Source organism: Aspergillus versicolor (genome assembly GCF_001890125.1).
Source record: "Aspergillus versicolor CBS 583.65 unplaced genomic scaffold ASPVEscaffold_14, whole genome shotgun sequence".
Lineage (NCBI taxonomy): Eukaryota > Fungi > Ascomycota > Eurotiomycetes > Eurotiales > Aspergillaceae > Aspergillus > Aspergillus versicolor.
The window spans coordinates 295,881-319,058 of record NW_024467537.1 but is presented as its reverse complement, the minus strand read 5'-3'; the positions used below and the strand labels follow the sequence as shown (position 1 = coordinate 319,058).

The following is a 23,178-nucleotide window of genomic DNA, read 5'->3' as shown; positions in this document are numbered from 1 at the left end:
ACTTGTTATACACTATCTTCTATATCTTGGGCTTCATTATTCACATTTTTCCTATTAAAAACCCACCCTTATAGGTGCAACTACTACTAGAGACTTCACGAATCAATGATACACGCAGTAAACTCTATCTGACTGTCAGGGTAAGTACGTTGCTTACTGCTTTTCATGCTCTGCCCTCAGCTTCTACGTACTAGGCTGCCTTGTGATAGGCCTGAAACTTGAATTGGTTGATCATTCTTGTTGGCCATGCAGGACGATTATCTGCCCTTCCCTAAGACCGGGAAGGCAGAGATATACAGCAACGCTAGCGGCTATATGAAACAAACCAGTCCAAGAGCGCCAACACCACCAATCCACAAGAAGTAAACCGGAGATCGTCACCATTACCGTGGCTTCTCTGTACTTATGGAGGGTTCTACAACGTATGTACTAAAATGTAAGGGGCGAAGGAGTGTGTAAAAGTGCTATAACACCAATACCGACACTGCCTTCACGATGAATATTATAAAATCCAACTCTGGTAAGGGGTCATCTATTTCCTGATCACTAAATTTACCCATTGAACCATGTCAGCATACCGATTTCCGCTGCGGCCAAAAACAACTGCGCCATTGGGATACGTGTCTGCCCTGATAACTGTCTTTTGGGAATCCGGGTTTGAACCACGAACGTCCTGGAGAAAGTTGGGAGATTCCCAGCATGTGTCCTTCTGCCCCTGGTGAGAGCATTGTTGGAAAGGGGTTCCGGCAAGTATACCTGAGGGATTGGGGACTCGAAGGCTGGCACCGTGCCTTTCCAGCAGAGCATTTAGGCTGCAAGTCGAAGCCGCCATCAGATCCTTTCTTGCTGGTACACGATTGCAAGGCGACTGCACAGAGGCGGCGCGATTTCCAATAATAGCGTCTCCAAATTCTGAGCAGAACAGGCATTTTATCTCCCCCAGCAGCGGTGCCCAAGCCAGGCCCTGTCGTTCGAGCTGTTGCTGCTTTAACTCGCAGTGTGTGGAATCTTCAATGATATCCCAAAACTCATAGCCATATACCTTACGGCCACTCGGTTTCTGAACGGCTGTTTTGGACAGGTTCACAGAGAACCCCATGATGAGGTCCCGAACTGTTAATTCAAGACTGGATGCCCGATCTATTACTGAAGTAGCAGTATTCTTCAACGCCTCGAGCGACGCAAGGCCACCGTTATTGCTGCCGGATGTCGTTTGAGGTACACCAGATGCCAACCCATGATGTTTTGCATAGGAGAGGAGCATTTGATGCAGCACGCATATCAGTGACACGAGCCATGCCCTCTGCTGTGCAGCGTCGTATACAATAATCTGCTCAGAGACGCTATTTCGCAGACATTTGAGATAATTATCAGACGCGCTAAAGTGAACCGCCATCATCTTCCGACAGAATGCGAACCCTAGTTGGCCTCCTACCTGGGCTGGGCCTCCGGACTGTGCAACCAGCTGTAGGTTTGCACCAGTCCATTGCCACGAAGTATGCTTTTTGCCTGCGTCAGACCGTTTGATGTCTGCTGTTGCATTCATAGTTCCCAGAGAAACACTGGCATTTCCACACCAGCCCAGAAGGTTCCTTTCCGATCTCAGGTCTTTAATTTCTCGAGTCTTCCACCAGAGCCCCTTGGTGACACTTAGCTCGGATATGTTCAATTGGCTGTCATGCCCTGCAACTTGCAAATGCCAAAGCATGGTCTTCTCGCTGCAGTTTCCGGCGGGGATTAATGCGGTGGAATAGCCCATGAGCACGATGCCATTATCTACCCACACAGGGTACTCGACGGCAGCCAGCTGAACCATGTTCTCGAAGGTGATATCTAATATCCACCCCCAGTTTGGCGTCGTCGACGGCTCCAGGACAATTACCGCCGAGTCGAAAAGTGCAGCCCAACATGTGTCACGCATAGTAAACTCTGCGAGAGGTTGCCATGGCTTAAATGAAAGCTTACCGTGGTTCAGTTCGCCTGTTGATATCTGTGGACCGTGTGGAGGGGGTTCACGAAATGTCAAGCACAGCCAGACCACCGCATCTAATAGCTCTCTCATTGACGGATTGACAATAACGCTGACATTCCGACTCGTGGCCCTAACTATGATACCATATTTGACTAGCACAGGCGTTAGATTAGCATAATACTGGGATTAAATACTTGCCATAAACGCCGTCCTGATCTTTAAGAGCACAAACGATACCGTCCAAGAGCCTGATACTCTGCTTCCCGTACGTCGTTTCGAGATACTTGGCGCATGTTGAGAATACGACACTCTTGGTCTTTTTGGTCATTGTTGGCACTCTGTAGATATCCAATTTGCTGCCCTCGTCCGCAAAGATCTGTGGGAGTTCCCACTGACAGGTTATGGTCGCCCCAGCCGGCACGTTTGCGAAGTCTGCTCCCGCGACGAGTACTACCAACATTCGCAGGACTTCTGGATCTCCCCATTCTGCAGCAGCTGCCAGAACACCATCACCACGAACATCGGCACCGTTTATTAACAGGGTAAAGACTATATTTGCGTCTCCTGAACGAATAGCTGCCCGCAGGGCACCGCCATAGTTGATATCAGCACCCGCTGCGAGTAGGATACGTATCGCTGTTGTGTCACGACGGCGTATAGCGATGAGCAGCGGGCTGTACCCTTCTGCAGGATAGCGGGGTCCATTGACGTTGGCTCCAGAGTGAATGCATTGCTCAAGCCCGCGATGGTCCCCAGCTTCGAGACGCTCACACAGGAGATTGGTGTATTTTTGCTCGATTGTTCTTTTGTAATACAGAACAGCCTCTTCTGCGGTATCCTCTCTTGCATTTGCTCTCGCATTTTCCTTATTCAAGGCACTGTGCCATCTTCGTGACGAGAATACGTCGTCACCTACGCGAACACGGCAGCCGTGCTCTGTTTGGCCTTGTCAAAGTCATCGCGTTAGTTTCAGAGAATCATGGACCCCATTACGGGTATGCCAGTTTTCCCTTACGGGCTTCCTGCGTTACGGGCTGGTAAATTGGCTCCCCCAAGCCTTGTCTTCTGCAATACGCTGTCTGCAATTAGTAAATGCCCGATAGCAAGGCAGCGACGCGAAAGAGAAACCAACAACCTAACCTTCAAGTTCCCGTTGCCATGGTCCTTTCTGAGAGGGGGCGGAATCACTGGCCATTGTTAATGTCCTAGGTAAAACTGTCCGAGCATAGCGCAAATATAATATGGACAGGGTATCCCATGGGCCTCGGTATTTCGATAGTTGGAGAGGAAAGACTGACCTTTATAAAATCCGATCGACAGCCTCTTGCCCGGCGCGAAATGTGTCGGACGATGATTGGTGTTGCCTGAGCCTTTCAGCTTTGACCTCCTGAACAGGGATTATCGTCCAGACGTGGTGTTGAAAGACGCCCGAGGCGGCCTCTGTGCTTGCCGACGCATACCAAGTCTGCCCTGTCTGAAAACGCGCGTAGGCCTACCGTGAGTGAGATACATATATACTTGACTTTCTACAAAGGTGGATGACTGTCCCTTTCCGCTTTGGCGTTTACTCCTTACTGCTTTTACTTACTGGGTAGACCTTTACGCTCATTTCGTAACGCAACGAGTTTCTACATTCGGTACAGAAAGCCGTTATACGACACTACTGCGAATAACCCAGAATATAGCTCAGTATGGGATTATTTCAATGAGGAATCCGTCTGGGTCTTCCACAAAAGAGACAGCTACGACGGCTTCCCAAAGATACCGGTCGAACCCCTTGTCGGGCCTATCGCACCCCAAAAACGTAGACACCACCTCTGAACCTTGAGCCTCTCCAGCCTTTTTGAGTATTTTGACATTGTGACTTCTAATAAGCCCCGCAGCCCGTTCTTTCTAGCCCGGAAGCTGCTAAGCTTTGCCTGCCACCCGTCTTATGAAGCTTGATAACATTCGTTTTGTATGTCTCTTAGTTCCTATTTGCAGCTGTAGTTATATGCCGCTCTTTTCGTCTCAACGTCTAGACACACGCCGGATGTATGAAGAGGGTCAAGAGATGTGTCCTGCATCAGCCTCCCTTCCGTCAGGATTTGTCACACTCTTTTCTTTGCACATGCAGCCCCTACGTCGAAGATCCATTGCTCTCTTCATTCTGCCTGATGCGCTGGTATGACGTGGATGCGCTGCCCACTGGAATCATCACGCTTTTCTCTCGCGCTTTCTTCTCCAGTTCCCCAATAGTCTCGGCGCCCCTGAGAATGTCCACGGCCGACGACCCGCCACTAATGGTTGCAAGAGGGCTGTTCTTCCACACAGGAACACTTTGCGAGCTAGTTGAGTTCCTCGCCGTCACCAACATGAATAGTGCTGCACCAATCAACACCAAACAGTGGAGCGCGATCCATCCCCACTGGGCTTTATAGTACTGCGTAGGCGTCCCTGTATGGCCGTACACATAGTCAACAGCGTAGCCGTCGTATTCCTCTCGCATTCCGTTCGTTATGCTCGTAGCAAGCGTACCGAAGGTCTCTTCTATGTTGAGCTTGTCCTCATTCCAAACAGAGCCAACTGCTGCCGGAATGCTTTGCTGGTCCTGTATCACCCCGTTATACCCGACTGCATCTTCTGGCAAAAGATCGAGCATTGCGGAAGTCATGTTCGCTCCCGTGGTGATATTCGTGGAAAGCAAATCCTGCATACGGTGGCTCAGTGCCCAGACCGCGTCGTCAGTGATTGAGTATGTGGGCTTGGTTGAGTTGTCCGGGAAATAAAGGACAAGATCGCTTCGGCCAGCGTAGGCGTAAAGCTCGTTAAACTCCAGCGTGGCAGATTCGTTGACGGGTGGAATATTCTCTGGCGCAAGGCTGTCGTAGGACGAGGAAGAGAGAAGCCAGGAATTGGGGTCACGAACTGCATCGGTTGCCTCCTTCACGTTCTCGTGGATAATATTGTCCTCCACTGTCAGGCTGATCGACTTTACGCAGTAATACATCGCGCATTCGGTTGCAAGGAGCGGTATATCAGGCCATTCATACTCGTAGTCTTCCTTGGGGGAGCTTTCGATCTCCGCCGAGTCTAGGTGGATCACACTCATGGACCATATCAGAGTATTGATATCCCGCATGCTATTGGTCTTGCTTGGGTCCCCCGTTCCAAACGACGACATGGTCAATTGTGACGGCGGCGCATGGCCGATTGCCGGACTGAGGTAGTCGCAAGTACTGTCGGTGAGTGAGCAGCCATTCATATTCATGAGGAAGTGGCCATTGGGTAAACTAAAGGCAGTCCCGTTTTCCTTCTGGTATACGTCTCCGTGTCCGTCATTATAGAGGGAGTTGTATACTTCCCCGAAATCATCCACCCTCTTCAACTCTGGCGTTAGGTCCTGGCACCGGTGGCACACACCAAGGGTCTGGAACTGGTCCCAGGTGCAGATTCCGGTCGGGCACTGTACGGTGCTCTGTTGATCGATTGTTTTTCGAGAACGAGAGAGCCCAGCCAGGATGGCCGCTTGCATGGGCAGTTCCAGCTCCGTCGTCATCCTAATGACTGGGTTGCGGGTTGAGTTTTCAGCGCGCGACCAATCGTGCGCATACAGTGCTTTGCCCTGGTCGAAGCTCGTCGCCAGCGTGGTGAACGAAGCCCCTGGCGTAGTATGCCAGGAAGGTTCGCCATAGCTGGGTCGCTGTTCCAATTGAATAAGCTGCTGTGAGAATGGATCGAGCGCGAGTACAAGCACGATCAACAGGGCACCAAGCTGCAGGGGCAAGCTACTCTAGTAAGCTTAGATACTCAAAGGGATATACTAATCGTGGCCTTACACCTGGAAGCCATGCATCCGTGAGAGAACCCTCAGACTGCCCCACGGCCCACGGCTGGCCATGTCAATTCGCTCGAAGTCTGTCAGCGGCCGTTCAGCTCGCGAGAACAGTATCCATTTCCATTGTCCGATCAACTCCGCAATCGCAAACGTCAGGCTTGCCTTCATGGCGACTGAAAGCACCGAAATGATAGCGTTCAGTGTCACATTCTTCCAGTCGAATATCGGACGACCATCGAAGATTCCGAGTACTATGACCATGATCGCGAAAGAAAGGAGCGCACCGACAAGCGCACACAGCTCGAGCTTCCATGCCTTCCAGTCTGCCATAGAGAAACGTGCTGTTTTCGAAGACATTGTTTGGGATATGAGAAGGGTTGCAACGTAGACGTTTCGCTATTGAAGGTGCCCATCAGCGACTATGACTGCGCCATCTCCTTGGAGCTTTGACTTTTGTCGCTTAGCGAGGCTGGTTGTGCACAGCCTTACGCTAGAAGTCAAAGTCAAGGGTCTCATCTCGAACTGACCCGCGATCTGCGTCCAGTACGAGGAGACCCCCACCAAGTGGAATACTATACCTGGCTAAGGTCAATTTGGAGATAATCCATTATAAATCTTACTTCTAATAAAATTTTAAGCTCCTCTACACTTCTAAAGCTAGTTAATAAGGGCTATTTAGTATATATAAATATATACTAAACTCTCAGTCAAAATATTTGTTGCCATGGCCTTCTCTGCATGATTCTAGCATTCTCCACTCAAGATTCAGAGTACAAGGATAATCATGATGATTTCTGCGTGAACTATTTTGGTGGCGTCGGGGCAAACAGGGATTTCCTGATACTCTGTTATCACAAGTGTGAGCTGGCAATACTCCCCGGTTCTGCGATCCGACTAGACAAACTGAACACTCTACCCTACAGGGAAACACGGATTCAGGTAACGCGGTAGCCTTCTCACCAGATAGGACACTACGGAAATAAATTTCTAGCGAGCTCTACTTATGTTCCCCAAAGTAATCATAAGCCGGGTCCAGCTTCCGGTCTGCCCAAACCGTCAACATCTTCTCGAAGCCAGCGTACGCATTAATGAAGAACTTATCAGGACGCAAGTCCCGGACAAGTTGTGCAGCAACGTCAGCAGGCGGCCGACCCTGGCTCTGCATAAAACCGGGAATGGCGGCATGAAACTCATCTGATGCCGTTCCTGATAACTCGTTGACAGCTTCAGTGTGGGTGATGTCAGGAAACACAACGCTAACATCGATGCCCTTGGGTACAAGCGTTACTGCCATGGACTGGCTTAAAGACACTTCAGCCGCCTTGGTGATGCAGTAGCTCATGAGATTCTCGGCAACTGCTGGCGGGGGGACAAAGGCGTTGGGCGACGCGGTATTAATGATCCAGCCTGAGCCTCGAGAAACCATGGACGGGAGAAATTGTTGGACAACTCGAATATAGCCGAGGACATTCACATCAAGGTCTTTCCGGATATTGTCGATAGGGGCGTTGAGGATGCTGCCTGTGTGCATTATGGCGGCGTTGTTGTAGATGATGTCTGGACAGCCCACTTCCTTGAGAACAGCTGATGCGAAGGAAGACACGGAATCGTCACTGGTAACATCGCAGAAGTATGCAAAAGCTTTGTGTCCTTCCTTCTGTAACTGAGAAACTGTAGCCTCTTGCGCTTCAAGTTCAATATCAGCCAGGACAACAACGGCCCCAGCGGCAGCAAATTCACATGCGACAGCCCGCCCGATACCTCGAGCGGCGCCTGTAACCACTGCGATTTTACCGTTATAATGAGACATGGCTTGATGTTGACGATCTTGGGTTGACTACCGGAAGGTAAGATCCGGAGACGGGTGTGGAGAAATAGGGATCTGTTCCTTAAATATGCTGACGTCGCTCTTCCGTCATTTGAAGTCTTGATCTGGGTCTGTGCGATTAATATCTTTTGATACGGAGCGCAGCGTCCATCTACATTCGGTATCAACCAGCGCCACAGTCTATCTTCTTTAGCTGCATTACTGAGCAGTCCAGGTTTTTGCCTAACCTGAGAATGGCATATATAGATACGCAAACCAGCATCTCAAGTACAGTAGCCTAAATGACAGCCAGCAAAACCTAATCCCTTTTAATAAAACACAAATTCAACGGCGCCAGCCCAGTCGTAAAATGATCCGCCGACCTGAGCAACAAATCCTGCCCATCCTCCCCAGGCGCCAAACGCACATCAAACTTCGTAATAAGATACGCAGTCAGCAGCCGAATCTGCATATATGCCAGGTTCTTCCCAATACAGCCATACGGCCCCATTGAGAACGGACTAAATGCGTCCTTGTGTTTAATCAGTTCAGGGCGCGAGAAGAATCGTTCGGGTATGAAGTCGTTTGCCTGTGTGAAGTGGTTCTCGCTCCGTCCGATTGAGTATAGATGGATCTGGAGAGTGGTATTCCCTGGGATATATTCCTGGCCGATTTGGACTCCTTCGGGGGGTGTTTTGCGGTAGAGGCCGCTGGGGACCGGGGGATGTAGTCGTAGGGTTTCGTTTATGCAGCCGTTTAAGAGCTGTGCGTTTTGGAGGTCCCGGTGTTCAATCTCTCCGTTCTCCCCTAGTAGTGGTTCGATTTCTTGTCGAAGCCGCGCCAGGAGGCCCTCTTCGGTGGCGAGGTGGAAGAACATGTATGTCAGCGTAGCTGCAGTTGTATCGCTACCGGCCACGATAATGAGTTTACTGTCTAGATGTAGAGAGTGGATCTCGACCTTCTGGTCTTCTGTGCTCCTCTTGTTGAAATCTTCAATAAGATAGTGCGTGATGTCAGGGTTTTGCTGCTTCCCCTGCACAAGCATCCTCTGTTCAATCATCTCGGCGCAATAGTTCAAGAACCGGAAATACGACTTTCTGATTCCGGGGACATGCCAGAGAAGCCGATTAAGCCACGGCGGAAATGCCAGGCCGGCTTTATCTTGTGCGTTGTTCAGGATCTGAATCGCCCAGTGCTCTTCCTGGGACTTGGATGCGAGCATATCGAAGGACCGCCCGAATGCCAGGTCTCCCATAACGTCGAAACTCCACAGATTGAACCATCGCGATGCATTCACGGTTTGACCGTCAAATGACGAGAGACGCTCTAGCAGACTCTTGTTATACTTCAACACCCGCTGTTCATACCCTCGCAGAGCCTTATCGCTGAACGCCGGACTCCAGATACGCCGTCGTTTATCGTGATCTGCCCTCGACCTCGTCGAGTGCATTGAATACGCAGGGAGTTCAATCGAGTACCAGGGTGCTTTTGAACATGTCGTCTGAGCCGAAAACGCCACCCGGACAGCGTCTGCATCAGCGACGGATAGATCATTGGGCCCGATGCGGACGAAGTTGCCCAGTTTCTGGTGTGCATCGTATAGTTTCAGGAACATGTCCTTGTTCTTGGCGACGCGAAAGACTTGATCGAAGGCTGTGAGGCGGGCGAGGAGGCGGCCTGGATATTTGTTGAGTGGGTTGAAGAAGAGGCGGTAGATTACCACGCTCAGGTAGATGCCGGCGACATATACGGTGGTCAACCTGGCGGAGAGGGATATGGCATCGGCAGTGGCAACTTTTGCGACATATTTGAACAGTCCAGCTACCGTCAAGGATAGCAGAAGGAGCGCCTGGAGGTACCGTTGGGGATATAAGTGGTGTTCGCCATTGTGAAAATACAACAGGTGGGTGGCCACGCCAGCAATCCCAGCAGCAAGATAAAACGATGGATCCATGGTTGTGTAGGCTTACCTACATGGCAGCGACGGGGTCATATCTGGCAGCATTTGTAGAAAACGTATGAAGCTGATGAATCCATACGGATGCCAGCGGAAGACAGTGGCATTCTGAAACAACACACAGCCAAGTACCGAGGAGCCATCTTCTTCCCCGCTCAACGCACCGAGGTGTCCACAGTATAAGCTATTCAGGACGATTCCTTGTGTGTGACAGTGGGGTTGTTCCCCGCAAGACGCAGCCACGAGCCGAGGAGGATTGTGGAGGGGAAACGATGATCTGCCAATAAGACAGCAGACATGATCTGCAAGACTGTTTATATACGCGGGGATTCCCTGGATGGTGTGACAGCATGCACAATGTCATTATCCATCCACACTGTCGAGGACCTTTCCGTGGAGTTCCTATCAACGGCACTCGGCAGGAAGGTCCACAAATTCTCCTCTGACCGTATCGGAACCGGTCAAGTAGGAGAGTGTCATCGCGTACATTTGGAATACACCGACGGCGAGACTGGGCCTGCCAGTGTTGTTATCAAGCTCGCTGCTTCAGGGACTCAGAGTCGGCAGTCGGGCTGGAAACTGGGAATATACGAGCGCGAATCTCGCTTCTACTCTGATATAGCCCCGACACTTGATGGATGTTCGGCTATTGTCAAGTCCTATAGCACCGTTGCCGATCGAGACCGGGATGGATTCCATATTCTGCTTGAGGATATCTCGCCCGCGACAGTCGGAAACGACCTTATAGGTGCTTCCTTAGACGAGGCCCGGCTTGCAGTGCAGGCACTGGGGACTATACAAGGAGTCGCCCTTAAGAAAACGCCCCCCGAATGGCTGGATGTAGGGATGAAAGCTTCCCAGGCTGAATTGCAGGCTTTCTGGAAGGGCTTCCTGGGTCGGTACCAAGACAGGGTCAAGACCGAGCATCGCGAGGTAGTTGAACGATGGCTCAGCTGTTTCGACAAGTACGCGGAAACACTCATGGACTCTAAAAGCCAGAGGTGCCTGGTACATGGTGACTATCGCCTAGATAATATGCTGTTTCGGCGGGGACAGTCGGTTTCGTTCTCTATAGTTGACTGGCAGATGGTCAACTACGGCCCTGTTTTCCAGGATCTCGCTTTCTTCCTCGGGGTTTCAGTTCCCACAGAGACTCGAAGAGCTCATGAAAAGGAGCTTGTCCAGATTTATTACGATGCCCTCGGACCTAACCCGCCGTTCTCACTGGAAGAATGCATTGGGGGTGTTCATAGACAGAGCTTTCTAGGTCTGCCTATGGCCTTCGCGTCGCCCATGCTGCTCGAACAGACCGATCGCGGCGACGACATGTTCCTGACCATGCTAGACCGACTAGCTACCTATGTCATCGACACAAACGCAGTTGAAACGCTGCCCAAACCCGGCCTTCCCGCGCCGTTAGCTGTAGATGCTAACGATGAGGGCGCACACCCTGCTGGTGAAGACCCCCTCCACAATGAGAGCTGGTATTTCGATGTAGCCGACGTCGAGCAGGGAATTGGAGTTTGGATTCGGCTAGGCGTAACTCCGAATCAACCGGGCTCGTGGTACAATGCGTTGATATCTGGACCTGGACGACCAACTGTTGCTGTTGTCGACTTCGAAGCACCCACACCGGGATCAGACCTGGTCATTAACAGTGACCGTATCAAGGCAACCCATTCACCGGATCAACCATTGAAGGAATACCGTCTTACCCTCATCGGCCGCGGTGAATCGTTCGACGACCCTTCTGCCCTTCTCCGAGGTGAGAAAGGGTCGCCTGTCGCTGTGCATATAGATCTGACGTGGTATACAACGGGAACACCATATCAATGGCGGATCGCAACACGGTATGAGATCCCTTGCACAGTCAGTGGTACGATTCTGGTCGATAAAACCGTCACAACGTTCACCCACGCCCCCGGACAGCGAGACCACTCCTGGGGTGTTCGCGACTGGTGGGCCTTCGACTGGGTTTGGAGTGCATTCCATCTCGAAGACGGGACTCATTTCCACGGTGTGCAAGTTCGATTACCTTCTGGATCTATACCAATTGGATACATCCAGAGTCCAACTATTCCTATCGCGGAGCTTAGTGGTGTGGATGTCATGGAGCAGGTCTCGCCGGATGGTCTGCCGCAGACTGCGTTGATTAAATATTCTTCTGCTGGGCTTGATGATACCGTCCTTCATATTCAGCCTCGTGGACAAGCGCCTGTGCGTCTTACGGCGCCGGATGGCCGTGTATCATTCTTTCCCCGTCTGTGGGCGGAGGTTCGGGCACAGGATGGACGTAAGGGAGTTGGCTGGATTGAGTGGAATTTTTGCCAGTGATGGATATTCTAAAGTCATAAGTCAGTAGAATATACCTGGAAAGTCGAGCTGTTGAGGAACTCGGAGCGATACTTTGTTATACCCAGGTATCCTCGAGCAAGACCATTTTAGTTCAGACGTCTAGTAAACAAATCTGGCAGAGTGAAAAGGCCATCAATGTGCAAGTTGCATAATACCAGTCTCGTCCCTAGTCATTGTGATCTATGTAAGTCAGGCATTCAATTCTTTGAGTTTATGTTCATCAGTCTTGTATTCCGTAGATCCAAATACAGTGCGTGCGTAGTTATAGGATATTAGAAAAGTCTTATAATGGCTGAATATTCCCATCAGCGGGCATAAGTTGTCCTTGAAACAGACCATCGAAAAACGTCATATCCAGTCCCTGTAACGTCCAGTCATCGGCCCCTAGCCCAGGATATGCATACCATGCTTGTTCCCTCGCAGGTTCTTGGTGTCCCTGAGGGAGTAAATCCTGTCCGACAGCTGTTCTATTCCATTCCGTTCCTATTTCCCCTGAGTCAGGTGTACGCAGGGTCCCAGTCCCTGCGCCAGGTTGATTCATACCCCCTCCATGAGGGACCTCCTTCTGGATATGCCCGTCCGGCACAACCCTCACGAAACCAAAATTCGGGACACAAAAGCGAAGGCCCTTACTCGCTGGCGGGGGTCCATTCTCCGTCTCCTGCGCAACCTCTTCGGGCGTGTGGATGCTATGCGTGTTATAAAGCCGACCCTTTGCCGCTTCGGCCTCTACGTCGAGTAGGCGGTTCAACAAAGTAGCGGAATGGGCGATTATTCGGTCCTGGCTTACCCAGCCAATTTTTTGTAGATTATCTATAGCCTGGGAAGCCATGGCTCTGTCACTTGGGCGTTGATGACCTAGATGATTTAATGTATCTGGAGTCCGTGCGTGTTGTCGGAGATGCGTGATGAGTAGGAGGAAGGTCGCGGAGATGGTGAAGAAATCAACAACGCGGCATGTATACGTCACCAAATTGGAATTGCGCAGGGTGATATACCGCGTCAGGATCTCGCGCGAGGCATTCACGCAGGCTGTTTGGGAGTAGTTGTGGAGTTGCTCCGCGTCGGTGTTGATAACTCGCAGCGTATAGCGGCTGTGGAGCTGGACTATCAATCCATAGTGGAAGATCTGGTTTACCAGCCGGATTATGTTCCATTCTGTGCTTTCTTTAGTGGTGTTGTTGCTTTGGTCGCTGGCCATATTACGAACTATCCACCATCCGGTAGGCATTATGTCTGCTGCATTCTGAAGGTCACGATCGATGTCTTGAACCTTGTCGATGGGGTATGATTCTGAATATACTTCGTTCAGCTCTAGAATCCGAGACGCAATGACGCAGTGGGCTCGTTCCAGTCGACCCATCGGGGTATCAAGGGCCAAAACCCCTTTGTTAGATATCCTTCGATCCATAGAGCCCTGGGGCAGACCCATCATCAGACACATAAATCGATCAACATACAGAATGCGGTACCATAAAAAGGCTGGATCAACCCTCTGGCGAGTATCAAGGGGGCGCACTGGACAAGGCCCAGGACGATGAATCCCCATAGCCTGGGCCAAGGTCATCGCCTTTCGAACAGCCATCCAGGCAGGACGGAAATTTCCACAGTTTGCCTGATAACTGCCCTCCATCATCACGCATTCGATACCTTCGACCGTTCCAAGAAGTTCGTCGTGGGTAGTGACTAGCCGGATGGCTGTTTCTGCTAGTCGCTTCATCATTAACTGCGGCGCATCTGACAGCTTCGACAGCTGCTTCCCGTATTTCTTTAGATCAAGGCACTGGAGGATCATTACTATCCGAAGTATATATCGTCCCAGTAAAACTGGGTGGGTCTCAGCAGATGGCCTATCCAGCATTGCGTTGGGCTCATCCACTCCATTCTCGATGTTCGGATATGATCTGGTGATGAATGTATAAAATGAGATCGGAATGTGCGCGGCCACTTCGGATATAATTTCTACATCTTCATTAGATGGAAAACTGGCGTATAACTGTTGGGAAGTCCCTGTAGTTGTCTGGTTCGGCACTGGTACAGATGGCGTCTGCTCGGCGGAAGCTGGAGCATCCCGGGTACGCCCGACAAGAGGCGAAGTAGGGGTGTCAGGTACAATGCGAGTACGTATACGCGCGGGTCCAGGACTACCAGCATCTTCGACCGTATTCGGCGTCCCATTATTCAGTTCGTCTGCGACATCCTGGGTGATGCATTTTGTTCCTCGGCGCTGACACGCCGTACAGACGGCATTGGGCGTGTCGACGAGGCTGCACCGGACCTTGCGACGCTTGCATTCCCAACAGCTGGTCGTCCCTTTTCGAATCTTTCGTCGCTTTCTGGATTGCGACTCTTCGTCGGCCATAGTGTTGATTCGGAGGAGGGAGACGGAGGAAGGAAGAGTTGTACACTGTTGGCGGTGGTTCCTCCGCCGAAGTCGCTGACTCAGCTTCGGCGGAAGAATTGGGCTCGGAGGAAGCATCTATATGCTTACCATCCATAATTTACTAATTATTTCAATTCATCATCATTCCAAACATATCCATGGTTCATCCGATTATTCCATGGTTGGTCTGTTTGTTTGGTTCCCCTGTTCTGCTCCGCCGAGCCCTAACCATTAACCATTCTTCCTCCGAGCATGACCAATATATATCGTCATGTTCACTAAGTATAAAGGTGCTTCAATCCCATGAAGTGAAATATTAATCACAACTCATTTCCAAACTGAATGATTACCATGTCTGACTCAACTATTGTCCTGATAACCGGCGTCGCGCGAGGTACTTACACAGCCTCCCCATACTACTCCACTAACAAGATATAGGAATCGGCAGAGGCCTCGCAGAAGCCTATCTCTCCCGTTCAAACCACACCCTCATTGGTACCGTGCGCGACACCACAGCCCCTAATGTCGAGTCCCTTCGCTCTCACCCCAAAGGCCCCGGCTCCCGCCTCCTCCTCGTCCAGCTTGAAAGCACCAACCCCGAGGACTATACCAAACTCGCATCAACCATAAAGTCCGAAGGGATCAGCCACCTCGACGTCGTCATCCCCAACGCGGGCGCTGCTTCACCAGCCGGATCTCCTGCTACCGTTGACATCCAGGACCTAACCAAGGTCTTTGATGTGAATACCCTAAGTACCCTTCGCCTGTTCCAGACTACTCGGGAATTGCTGGAAAAGTCACCCGGGAAGCCAAAGTGGGCGTCCATGAGCACTGCTGTGGCGTCTATCGCTTATGTAGAGCAGTATGGGACAGCCAGGATTTCGCCATATGCGTTGAGTAAGGTTGGAATGAACTGGCTGACAGTGTATGTTGATTCCTATGGTCACAATCGTTGTAGCTTCGGTACTATGGGGTGTTGTAAACCGGACTGACTTGTGTTATGCAGGGCTATTCACGCAACTGAAGAGTGGTTGACAGCTTTTGCGATTCATCCTGGGTGAGTACATCACATTTCCCTATTACCTGTACTGGTCGAATTGTTCCATTATTATATTCGAGCTGATGTAGAGGCTAACTACGCATGACAGGCTGGTACAAACAGATATGGGCAATAGGGGTGCGCAGATGATCGGTTTGAAAGAGGCACCAAACACCATTGAGGAGACGGTTACCAAGACAGTGGCTGCGGTGGGTACTCGACATCGATTATTTGGTATAATATGGGCAACAGTGCTGATATGAGAATAGATTGACGGTGCGACACGCGAGGGTACGTCCGGCAAGTTTTTGAACATTATTGATGGGACAGAGCTGCCATGGTAGAGCTGCGATGCAGTCCGTTGAGAAGCAAAGGCAGAATTGTTGTGTAGTTTGATTTTGCATTAGATCTCGGTATTCGAATAACCATATAAGGGCTTAATCCATGGACATAATTGAGTTTGTGTTGGCTGTTATGTTGTAGATGAAGAGACCAGAGTAAGGAAGTACCATCCCCAGGAGGACTATTGCTCGGATCTCTATAGAACACACATCACAGGCCTTGGGCATGCCTCCCCGACAAGTATCGGCCAATTCCCCAGATTCAGCGGAAAAGATCGGACTCGAGTATGTGGATTACTTGTGTAGATGTCGTCCTGATAGATGATAACCTCTCAACCTTTCATGTGGAAATGCATTAATTGGCCGGTAGTCACCCAACGTAGGACTTGCAGTAGTACGTTGGAGGTTGTATATGCGAGATGCCGCTTCCATGGTACCCATCCACAGACGGCGAGTGGTCCAGTAGCCAGTACCTCCTGTGCGAATAAAAGTGTGGCATGGGGATGTGGAAATGATCCGCGAGAGCTCGTGATCAGAGGACTGAACGTGCTTTTTAGGTATCATTCAAATGATAATTGTCCGGGTATAGGTATAAATCCATCCTGCCCATTCAGAGGAAAGCCAGCCCTACTAGGTACAACGCCACTAATAATTTGACATACCTCATACCAAAATGAACCTGTTCGCATTCATCACCTGGGGCATGCTGGTCCCTCTCTCCCTATCATTCCCCACAGAAGGCGGGAAAATAACAATGGTCCCTGAAATCGCATTCTCCCTCAGCTGCTCGGAACTCGCAACAATAAACACCAGACTCGACAGCCTAATCCGCTAAGCATTCCCTCCTGAAGTCCCTGGCGACAAGGCCTACGCTGTTCAAGGCTTTGCTCACTCATATAAGTTTCTGATCAACAGTATGCATCACGCTGACTGCGTTGCTGAGGCGGAGATGGAGACTGTGCCTATGCATACTTCCCAGTCTATGTCAGCGAATGAGAGGGATGATTTTGAAAGTTATATAAGTGGACACCGTGATAATATGAATCTTAAGCGGCAAAGCGATCGGACGACTGAGATCCTCTGCTTGGTGATTAATGCGCTGCTTGTAGGAACTGGAAGTGAGGAAGGTGCTGCGCCTAATTTGGTGGCGAGGCAAGAGACTGGAATTGTGCAGCAGCTGCTTACTCTGCTTGGGCAGATCCTGGAAGTTGTTCTAGGATGTGATGAGTCGGAGTCTGCGTGAGTGGTGGTGAGGGCGGTTCAAAGAGAGGCTAGTTATCAGTTCGGTATATTTGGAGACATACTTCAGTAATTATGCAATCCAGACAAGGTCTAGCTATTTTTGCCAGTTGGATAAAACATAAATGGAGGTACGTTAGCTAGATCATGTCTGTATAGATTGGATCGATCCCAGAAGCAAGCACGCAGGCTTTAACGGCCACATTTGATGTGATGTCTTCTAGTTCAGCCCTGTTGCGAGGAAGACAGACACCAATTGCAGTATCACATCATGAATTCCTATCAAAGAAGCAACGTGACAAATAACGAATCGCATCCAGCAGTAACCGGGACTCGAGGCTGAAGGGTGTCCCATGGCCTGTGAGAACGAACGAGGCGCCGCAGGCAGGATGGTTGGGCCTGCTGTGGGCTGGCCGATATAGTTCTATCACTGCCGGCGGAAATTTCAAGAACGAGAACCAAACCCCGCCCTGCAGTTGACTGGACCCCAATCAGACTGCAATCCCGGAAACATCCCAGGCACCCCGTCAGTGTGGATATTGTCGCGATGAAAGCTAACGATTGCGCCATCACCACACAACAGTCCAAATCCCGAACATCCACACAGCGAGCGCGACAAGAATCCAGAGCCCGTTCACCTCGGCTGGGAAATATGAACATGCTCGCTATAAAGATGGAGCTCTACTTCGTCGCAATTTCCGTCTGGAGACGCAAGCGTTAAGAACGACCAACATGACTCCCCGTATCAAAAGCGTGGCTATAATTGGCGCTGGTCCAGCCGGCGCCATTGCCGTAGATGCATTCGCCCAGGAACAGGCCTTTGATTGGATCAGGGTGTTTGAACGGAGGGAGAAGGCTGGTGGTTGCTGGTTAGTTCTCCCAGCCCTCCTGGCCCCTGGGATATATAGACTGACAGCGCAGGATCTACGATAACGACGAACCACCACCACTAACAGACTTCGATGCCCTTTCTTCTCGGACAGCCGACCTACCTGTCCCTGCGCCAGGTTCCCTGCCTGGGTATTTCCCTCGATCGAGTCAGAACCGTTTCGACGATACACCGGTTTACCCAGCGCTAGAAGCGAATATTGACGCGGGGATTATGCAGTACTCGCAGGAACCTATCCCTGAAGTTCGAAGCAAGGCATCAATTGCAAACCATGGGCCTGATACCCCGTTTCGACATCATACTGTTATCCAGCGCTATATCGAGTCGCTGGTTAAGCGGAAAGGGTATAACCGGCTTGTTGAGTATAGCACCACTGTGGAGAATGCGGAGAAGAGGGCAAGGGACGGGAAATGGGTGTTGACGCTGCGGAAACAGGCTCCTGGTCTGGAGAAGGACTACTGGTGGCAAGAGGAGTTTGACGCATTAGTTGTTGCTACGGGGCATTATAGCGTGCCTTATGTCCCGGTCATCGAGGGACTAAAGGAGTTCGCGGCAGAGGTGCCGGGGAGTGTGGTGCACACGAAGGGATTCAGGGAGCCAGACACATATCGTGGGAAGGTTAGTGCAACCAAATGATCGCCTACGGTGCATATAATGCATATGATGCTAATTTCTCAGCGAGTGGTTACGGTTGGCGCCTCGGTCTCCGGGGCTGATACAGCAGTGAGCCTGGTTGGCATCGCTCAGGATCCGATTTATGCGGTTGTTCGGGGCAAGTACAATGGATATTTCGGCGACGAAGCGTTCAAACACCCACAAGTCCAGCGGAGGCCTCCAATTTCGCACATTGACGGGCAAGGCAGCAGACGTACAGTACACTTCGAGGACGGCACGTCTGTTGCAGACGTTGACCATATTATCCTTGGAACTGGTTATACGTGGACACTGCCATTCTTACCGAATATTTCTGTTCGCAATAACCGGGTCCCGGAGTTATATCTGCATATCTTCCACCAGCAGGATCCAACACTTGCATTTATCGGTGCCGTTGCTGCTGGGTTCACATTCAAGGTGTTTGAATGGCAGTCTGTCCTGGCCGCTCGTGTGTTTTCTGGTAAAGCAACGCTGCCACCACTTCAGGAGCAACGAGACTGGGAGGCTAAACGGATCGAAGAGAGAGGTGATGGTGTGAAGTTTACCCTGATCAGCCCCGACTTTGAGAACTACTTCGAGCTGCTCAGGACGTTGGCTACAGAGCCGAAGGATGGAGAACCTGGAAGACGACTGCCCAAGTTCGATCCAGCCTGGGTCCAGCAATTCGCTGCAAGTCATCAGAGACGTATAAACATGTGGAAGCGAGCCAACGAGGCAGCGAAGCAGGGTATAGTCTCAAAGCTGTAGATATAAGTTATGTATAGTCAGGATAAATGCACCATTAGAAGGTCACCCAGATAGTATTTCCAAGGCAATCCCGAGCTCCAAGACAGTCCACGTGGAGGTGGATATGCCATGAGCAACCGCCAATACTTCCTGACATATTCCAAGAATATCCCGTCTCTCCAGACTCTATTCTACAGTCTGGTTGGTCAATTCCAGTCTATCAAATCCTGCCATGCCCATCACGCCATTTGACGAGCGTTTGGTGAGATCTGCTGCGTCCATATGCTCCACTTCCAAATCCCGATCCTCTGGCCCTGTAAACTTTACTTAGCCGAAGAGGATCCCGAGATTTTCAGAAATAATGTAATTCAGAAAATGTCGATTGAGTCGCCAAAGATCGAGTCCAGCCAGTATGAATCCGATGTGGCCGTTGGCCAGGATTGGACTGTTGCTGAGGAAAGCCGGGCTCGGATCAAGTAAGACCCAATAACAACGAGAGACAGCAGTATATTAATTGGAATACAGAATTGACTTCTCGGTTCTACCTCTGTTAACATTTGGCATGATCATGTTCCAGCTCGATCGGATGAACGTGGCCAGCGCGCTGACTGGGGGTTTCGCTGACGATATTGGCGTTAACCAGAATACCATCAACCTGGGAAATCAATTGATGTTCCTAGGAATTATTGTCCTAGAGATCCCGTCGAATATGCTTCTGCAGAAGGTATTCTCCTATGAGAGATACGTCATTATATGGCATTGTTAACGTGTTATAGATCGGCCCCAGCAAATGGATCCCAGCACAGGTATTCGTCTTTGGCCTGATTGCAACTTTGCAAGTTCTGCTGCGGAATAGAGGAGGGTTCCTTGCTACACGTATGCTACTGGGTCTGGCTGAGGCGGGATATATTCCAGGCTCAATATATACCCTGTCCACATGGTACACCCCGCAGGAACTAGGACGACGAGTCGCAATTCTGTTCTTTGGAATGTTTGGAGGAAACGCCATTTCTCCCCTGATTGGTGCTGGGATTCTGCGGTTGCATGGACAGGGGAGCCTATCGGGTTGGCAGTATATTTTTCTCAGTATGGCTTACCCTGAACATTTTATACCAGTACTGACGGTATAGTCGAGGGAATCGCGACAATGATAGTCGCCTTACTTCTACTCCTCGTCCTCCCAACGAGTCCTCAACGTCCTAAACCGCTCTTCTTCAACGGGCTTATTCGTTTCTCAGACAGAGAGCAGCACATCCTCACAGCCAGATTAGGGCACGAAAGCTCACCATCTACCCACAGTCTCCGAAGTGGAATCCCATTCTCAACAGTACGAAAGACATTGCTTAACTACCGCCGCTGGCCTCACTTCGTCTCTACAGCTTGTGTCTTCGCCACGTGGAGTCCGCTGACAACCTACACCCCAAGCATAATCATGTACGCCACCTAACCACATATCTATATCCAAACTAACCATTCAGGTCCCTCGGCTTCACCCGGGTACAAGCCAACGCCCTAAGCGCAATCGGCGCCTTCATGACCCTGCCTATCGTATTCTTCTTCGCGTGGGTGAGCGATCGCACCAAGAAGCGCGGTCTTACAGTTATAACAGCCATCTGCTGCTACCTGGCTGTGTTAATCGTAGCGAGATGCGTTCTGCCTTATGCGCCAAAGTGGAATCGGTTCGGTATGTGGACGGTAGTTAATGCCTTTGCGGTGTGTTATCATCCTGTGCATAATGTGTGGGTGCAGTTGAATTGTAGGGATACGGCGGAGAGGAGTATTGCTATTTCGTACGTTCCCTTCATTAGTTTTGTTGAATATTTGCTAATTTGGATAGGATGTGTAAGTTAGGAGTGTAACTTTGGTTGTATGTGCTAATAATTGCAGGGGTGATGAGTGCGATTTGTGGGCTGCTGGCTGGGACTCAGATATTCAGGGCGGATGATTCGCCGACGTAAGTAATAACTCGCCAATATTACACCAGGCCAGATACTAACGTGGTATATTATGTATAGATACCTGAGGGGCTTAATTATCATGATTGGGCTGGTATCTGGTGGACTGGTATTGGCTGTATCTCAGGAGGTCATCTACCTTTTGTTGAATTCTCGTTACAGACGTACAGGGGGCAAGCCGTTGTATACACCGTGATAGGTATAGAACACATCATGCTTCATTGGTAAAGACTAGACCACCACAACAATCAACACAGCTGCACCCAATGATCCAGGTTCATATTCTTAATCACAGTCGAGAACCTCCTCACCCCATCAGGATCACACGCCTCCTCCTTCTTCCTCCCTCTAACCATAACCTCATTATTGGTCTCCTCCCCCTTGGGATACTCAATATGAAAAACCGGCTTACCCGCATCAACGAACGGCATGAAATCCCCACACTCATCCCACTCCGCACACTGCTCATTCACAGCCCACTGCATATTCGGCAGCACACGATCAATAATCGCCCCAGCATTCTTCAACCCAATCGCCAGGCCCCGGTTATGAGCCTCCCCAGAAAGCCAGTTCATGAAATCCACCGAGTCGGACTGCTTCAGGTCAAAACCGCCATTCCCATTCCCATATGCATCTACATTATCAGGATCAACCCCGTCACATCCCTTCTGGGCAGCCAAATCAAGCCTCTTCTTCATGATAGCACGCACGTTCTTCGAGCGCAGATCAACCCAGCTCTCGCCCTCCCAGTCATCCAGCGGGGACCCGATATCTGAATCTGAGAAGGATTTGGCGTCAGGGCGCCAGTCCTCGTAGGTGCCTGCGGAGAAGTAGCAGATCACCTTGCGGTTCTGGGCGTGGAGGGCGGAGATTGTAGAGGCGGGGTTCTCGAATAGGTCGATGTCGACGCGCGATGGATTTGTCTTTCAAGGCGCCGGAGAGGACGATTTGCCAGGTTGCTCCTGCGGGGGGTTGCCAGATTTCCTTGGTGGTGCTGCGTGGGACGGCGTTGGTGGGGAGGGCGGTGGTTAGGCAAAAGCCTGTTAGGGCTGTGAGGAGGGTGAAGGGCTTCATGGTGTTGTTGCACTCTGTTTGGTGAGGATATGCAGGGATGTGTTGATGATGTGAGAATGGTTCTGAGGAGGCTTCTAGACTGGGCTGAGCTGTGTATTTAACAGGACAGAATAGTCTGTGGCGAAAATAATGGTAATCTCGTCTGTGATGGACAGTGTGAAGGCCGCCTGCGGCAGTAGACAATAGGTGTGGTAAGGAATGAATATAAGCAGCAAAGGAATGGAATCGCAAAGACCGGCTTTGCTGTGGAATCTGAGCTTGATCGAACAACTACTTCCTTTACAGCAGCGGCGGCTGACGGCCTTTAAATTCTTATAACCTGGTACATCGATCTGCCAAGCGTAACCAATAAGGAAGCCATTTCGGGTATAAATTAGCACGGACGACGCCTTCCTGATCCTTGGGGCCAAAGCAAACTCCCGCTGTCCCAGACGCCCTATGCCGCAGAATCTGTCACGCAGTGGAAATTAACACCGCCTGAAGACAAAGAGTGTCAAACTTTGTAAATGATACAGTGGTGGTGGCTTGTTTCGGGCGATATGTGTGCCTGCGCCGCATGCTATGGGATTGGATCGTGTAGTTCTATCAAATCCGATTGGACAGGACAAGACCAATAAGTGAAGACCATCTTGCCAAGAATCTTTACTTCCCAGGAGGTGAATCGGCGCCAAATGAAACGTCGTTGTCAGCCGAAGGAGGTGGAGATCTTGCTTAGTCATGAGGATCCAGCACCTCGCTACCAGCATCTCTCTATATCGAAATATTTCGATATACCGAATTTATTAGTAGTTGATCCATGACCTAATCGGGAAGGATGTGAGGTCTTTGGAAAGCTATATAAACCCCTAGATAGTCATTCTTTCGGAGGTTAAGCCTCAATTCAATCTAGCTTCTATATCGATAAGGTCGATTCCTGCTTAGTAATCCTCCGTTAAGCGCACCGTAGCTCACAGTCGGGCTGTCGGTCGTA

At 50.5% G+C, this 23,178-nt stretch overlaps 10 protein-coding genes across 10 annotated transcripts; 4 read left to right on the top strand and 6 right to left on the bottom strand.

The window, feature by feature from the left end:
- Positions 1–482: 482 nt before the first annotated feature.
- Positions 483–3,229, bottom strand: ASPVEDRAFT_47063 (uncharacterized protein). Its single transcript, XM_040813694.1, has 4 exons — positions 3,113–3,229; positions 2,988–3,047; positions 2,171–2,917; positions 483–2,124 (listed from the first exon to the last, which is right to left on the bottom strand). Exons 1-4 carry the CDS (start codon positions 3,165–3,167, stop codon positions 533–535), a joined length of 2,454 nt encoding a protein of 817 aa, XP_040673632.1. The 5' UTR covers positions 3,168–3,229; the 3' UTR covers positions 483–532.
- An 862-nt stretch (positions 3,230–4,091) lies between these two features.
- On the bottom strand, positions 4,092–6,146 carry ASPVEDRAFT_89100 (DUF3176 domain-containing protein; the record flags this gene model as incomplete). Its single annotated transcript, XM_040818504.1, has 2 exons — positions 4,092–5,739; positions 5,791–6,146. The coding sequence occupies 2 exons, from the start codon at positions 6,144–6,146 to the stop codon at positions 4,092–4,094; spliced, it is 2,004 nt and encodes a 667-aa protein (XP_040673631.1).
- A 610-nt stretch (positions 6,147–6,756) lies between these two features.
- Positions 6,757–7,635, bottom strand: ASPVEDRAFT_47062 (SDR family NAD(P)-dependent oxidoreductase). Its single transcript, XM_040813693.1, has one exon. It carries the CDS (start codon positions 7,597–7,599, stop codon positions 6,787–6,789), a length of 813 nt encoding a protein of 270 aa, XP_040673630.1. The 5' UTR covers positions 7,600–7,635; the 3' UTR covers positions 6,757–6,786.
- A 244-nt stretch (positions 7,636–7,879) lies between these two features.
- Positions 7,880–9,714, bottom strand: ASPVEDRAFT_47061 (cytochrome P450). Its single transcript, XM_040813692.1, has one exon. It carries the CDS (start codon positions 9,548–9,550, stop codon positions 7,916–7,918), a length of 1,635 nt encoding a protein of 544 aa, XP_040673629.1. The 5' UTR covers positions 9,551–9,714; the 3' UTR covers positions 7,880–7,915.
- A 196-nt stretch (positions 9,715–9,910) lies between these two features.
- On the top strand, positions 9,911–11,887 carry ASPVEDRAFT_34043 (uncharacterized protein; the record flags this gene model as incomplete). Its single annotated transcript, XM_040810815.1, has 1 exon — positions 9,911–11,887. The coding sequence occupies one exon, from the start codon at positions 9,911–9,913 to the stop codon at positions 11,885–11,887; it is 1,977 nt and encodes a 658-aa protein (XP_040673628.1).
- Positions 11,888–12,191: 304 nt separating this feature from the next.
- Positions 12,192–14,270, bottom strand: ASPVEDRAFT_89096 (uncharacterized protein; the record flags this gene model as incomplete). The annotated part of the gene is made up of 1 exon (XM_040818502.1): positions 12,192–14,270. One exon carries the CDS (start codon positions 14,268–14,270, stop codon positions 12,192–12,194), a length of 2,079 nt encoding a protein of 692 aa, XP_040673627.1.
- A 354-nt stretch (positions 14,271–14,624) lies between these two features.
- ASPVEDRAFT_178773 (uncharacterized protein) lies at positions 14,625–15,774 on the top strand. The gene is made up of 5 exons (XM_040808823.1): positions 14,625–14,685; positions 14,730–15,216; positions 15,298–15,348; positions 15,440–15,539; positions 15,600–15,774. Exons 1-5 carry the CDS (start codon positions 14,634–14,636, stop codon positions 15,672–15,674), a joined length of 765 nt encoding a protein of 254 aa, XP_040673626.1. The 5' UTR covers positions 14,625–14,633; the 3' UTR covers positions 15,675–15,774.
- A 1,868-nt stretch (positions 15,775–17,642) lies between these two features.
- Positions 17,643–19,200, top strand: ASPVEDRAFT_89094 (uncharacterized protein; the record flags this gene model as incomplete). The annotated part of the gene is made up of 3 exons (XM_040818501.1): positions 17,643–17,779; positions 17,832–18,417; positions 18,478–19,200. The coding sequence occupies 3 exons, from the start codon at positions 17,643–17,645 to the stop codon at positions 19,198–19,200; spliced, it is 1,446 nt and encodes a 481-aa protein (XP_040673625.1).
- A 354-nt stretch (positions 19,201–19,554) lies between these two features.
- ASPVEDRAFT_57105 (uncharacterized protein) lies at positions 19,555–21,330 on the top strand (the record flags this gene model as incomplete). Its single annotated transcript, XM_040815299.1, has 8 exons — positions 19,555–19,655; positions 19,705–19,903; positions 19,956–20,265; positions 20,310–20,613; positions 20,658–20,969; positions 21,017–21,021; positions 21,067–21,133; positions 21,195–21,330. 8 exons carry the CDS (start codon positions 19,555–19,557, stop codon positions 21,328–21,330), a joined length of 1,434 nt encoding a protein of 477 aa, XP_040673624.1.
- Positions 21,331–21,382: 52 nt separating this feature from the next.
- ASPVEDRAFT_57104 (endo alpha-1,4 polygalactosaminidase) lies at positions 21,383–22,208 on the bottom strand (the record flags this gene model as incomplete). The annotated part of the gene is made up of 3 exons (XM_040815298.1): positions 21,383–21,466; positions 21,494–22,057; positions 22,080–22,208. The coding sequence occupies 3 exons, from the start codon at positions 22,206–22,208 to the stop codon at positions 21,383–21,385; spliced, it is 777 nt and encodes a 258-aa protein (XP_040673623.1).
- Positions 22,209–23,178: the final 970 nt, after the last annotated feature.

What these genes read in the sequence shown, in the direction of transcription:
- ASPVEDRAFT_47063 (XM_040813694.1), bottom strand. Translation starts at nt 3,167, where the DNA reads ATGGCCAGTGATTCCGCCCCCTCTCAGAAAGGACCATGGCAACGGGAA. An exon ending in GCCCGTAACGCAGGAAGCCC is followed by an intron (nt 2,918 to 2,987) that starts GTAAGGGAAAAC and finishes GACTTTGACAAG; the next exon opens with GCCAAACAGAGCACGGCTGC. An exon ending in AGATCAGGACGGCGTTTATG is followed by an intron (nt 2,125 to 2,170) that starts GCAAGTATTTAA and finishes CGCCTGTGCTAG; the next exon opens with TCAAATATGGTATCATAGTT.
- ASPVEDRAFT_47062 (XM_040813693.1), bottom strand. Translation starts at nt 7,599, where the DNA reads ATGTCTCATTATAACGGTAAAATCGCAGTGGTTACAGGCGCCGCTCGA.
- ASPVEDRAFT_47061 (XM_040813692.1), bottom strand. Translation starts at nt 9,550, where the DNA reads ATGGATCCATCGTTTTATCTTGCTGCTGGGATTGCTGGCGTGGCCACC.
- ASPVEDRAFT_178773 (XM_040808823.1), top strand. Translation starts at nt 14,634, where the DNA reads ATGATTACCATGTCTGACTCAACTATTGTCCTGATAACCGGCGTCGCG. An exon ending in GGAATGAACTGGCTGACAGT is followed by an intron (nt 15,217 to 15,297) that starts GTATGTTGATTC and finishes TGTGTTATGCAG; the next exon opens with GGCTATTCACGCAACTGAAG. An exon ending in TTACCAAGACAGTGGCTGCG is followed by an intron (nt 15,540 to 15,599) that starts GTGGGTACTCGA and finishes ATATGAGAATAG; the next exon opens with ATTGACGGTGCGACACGCGA.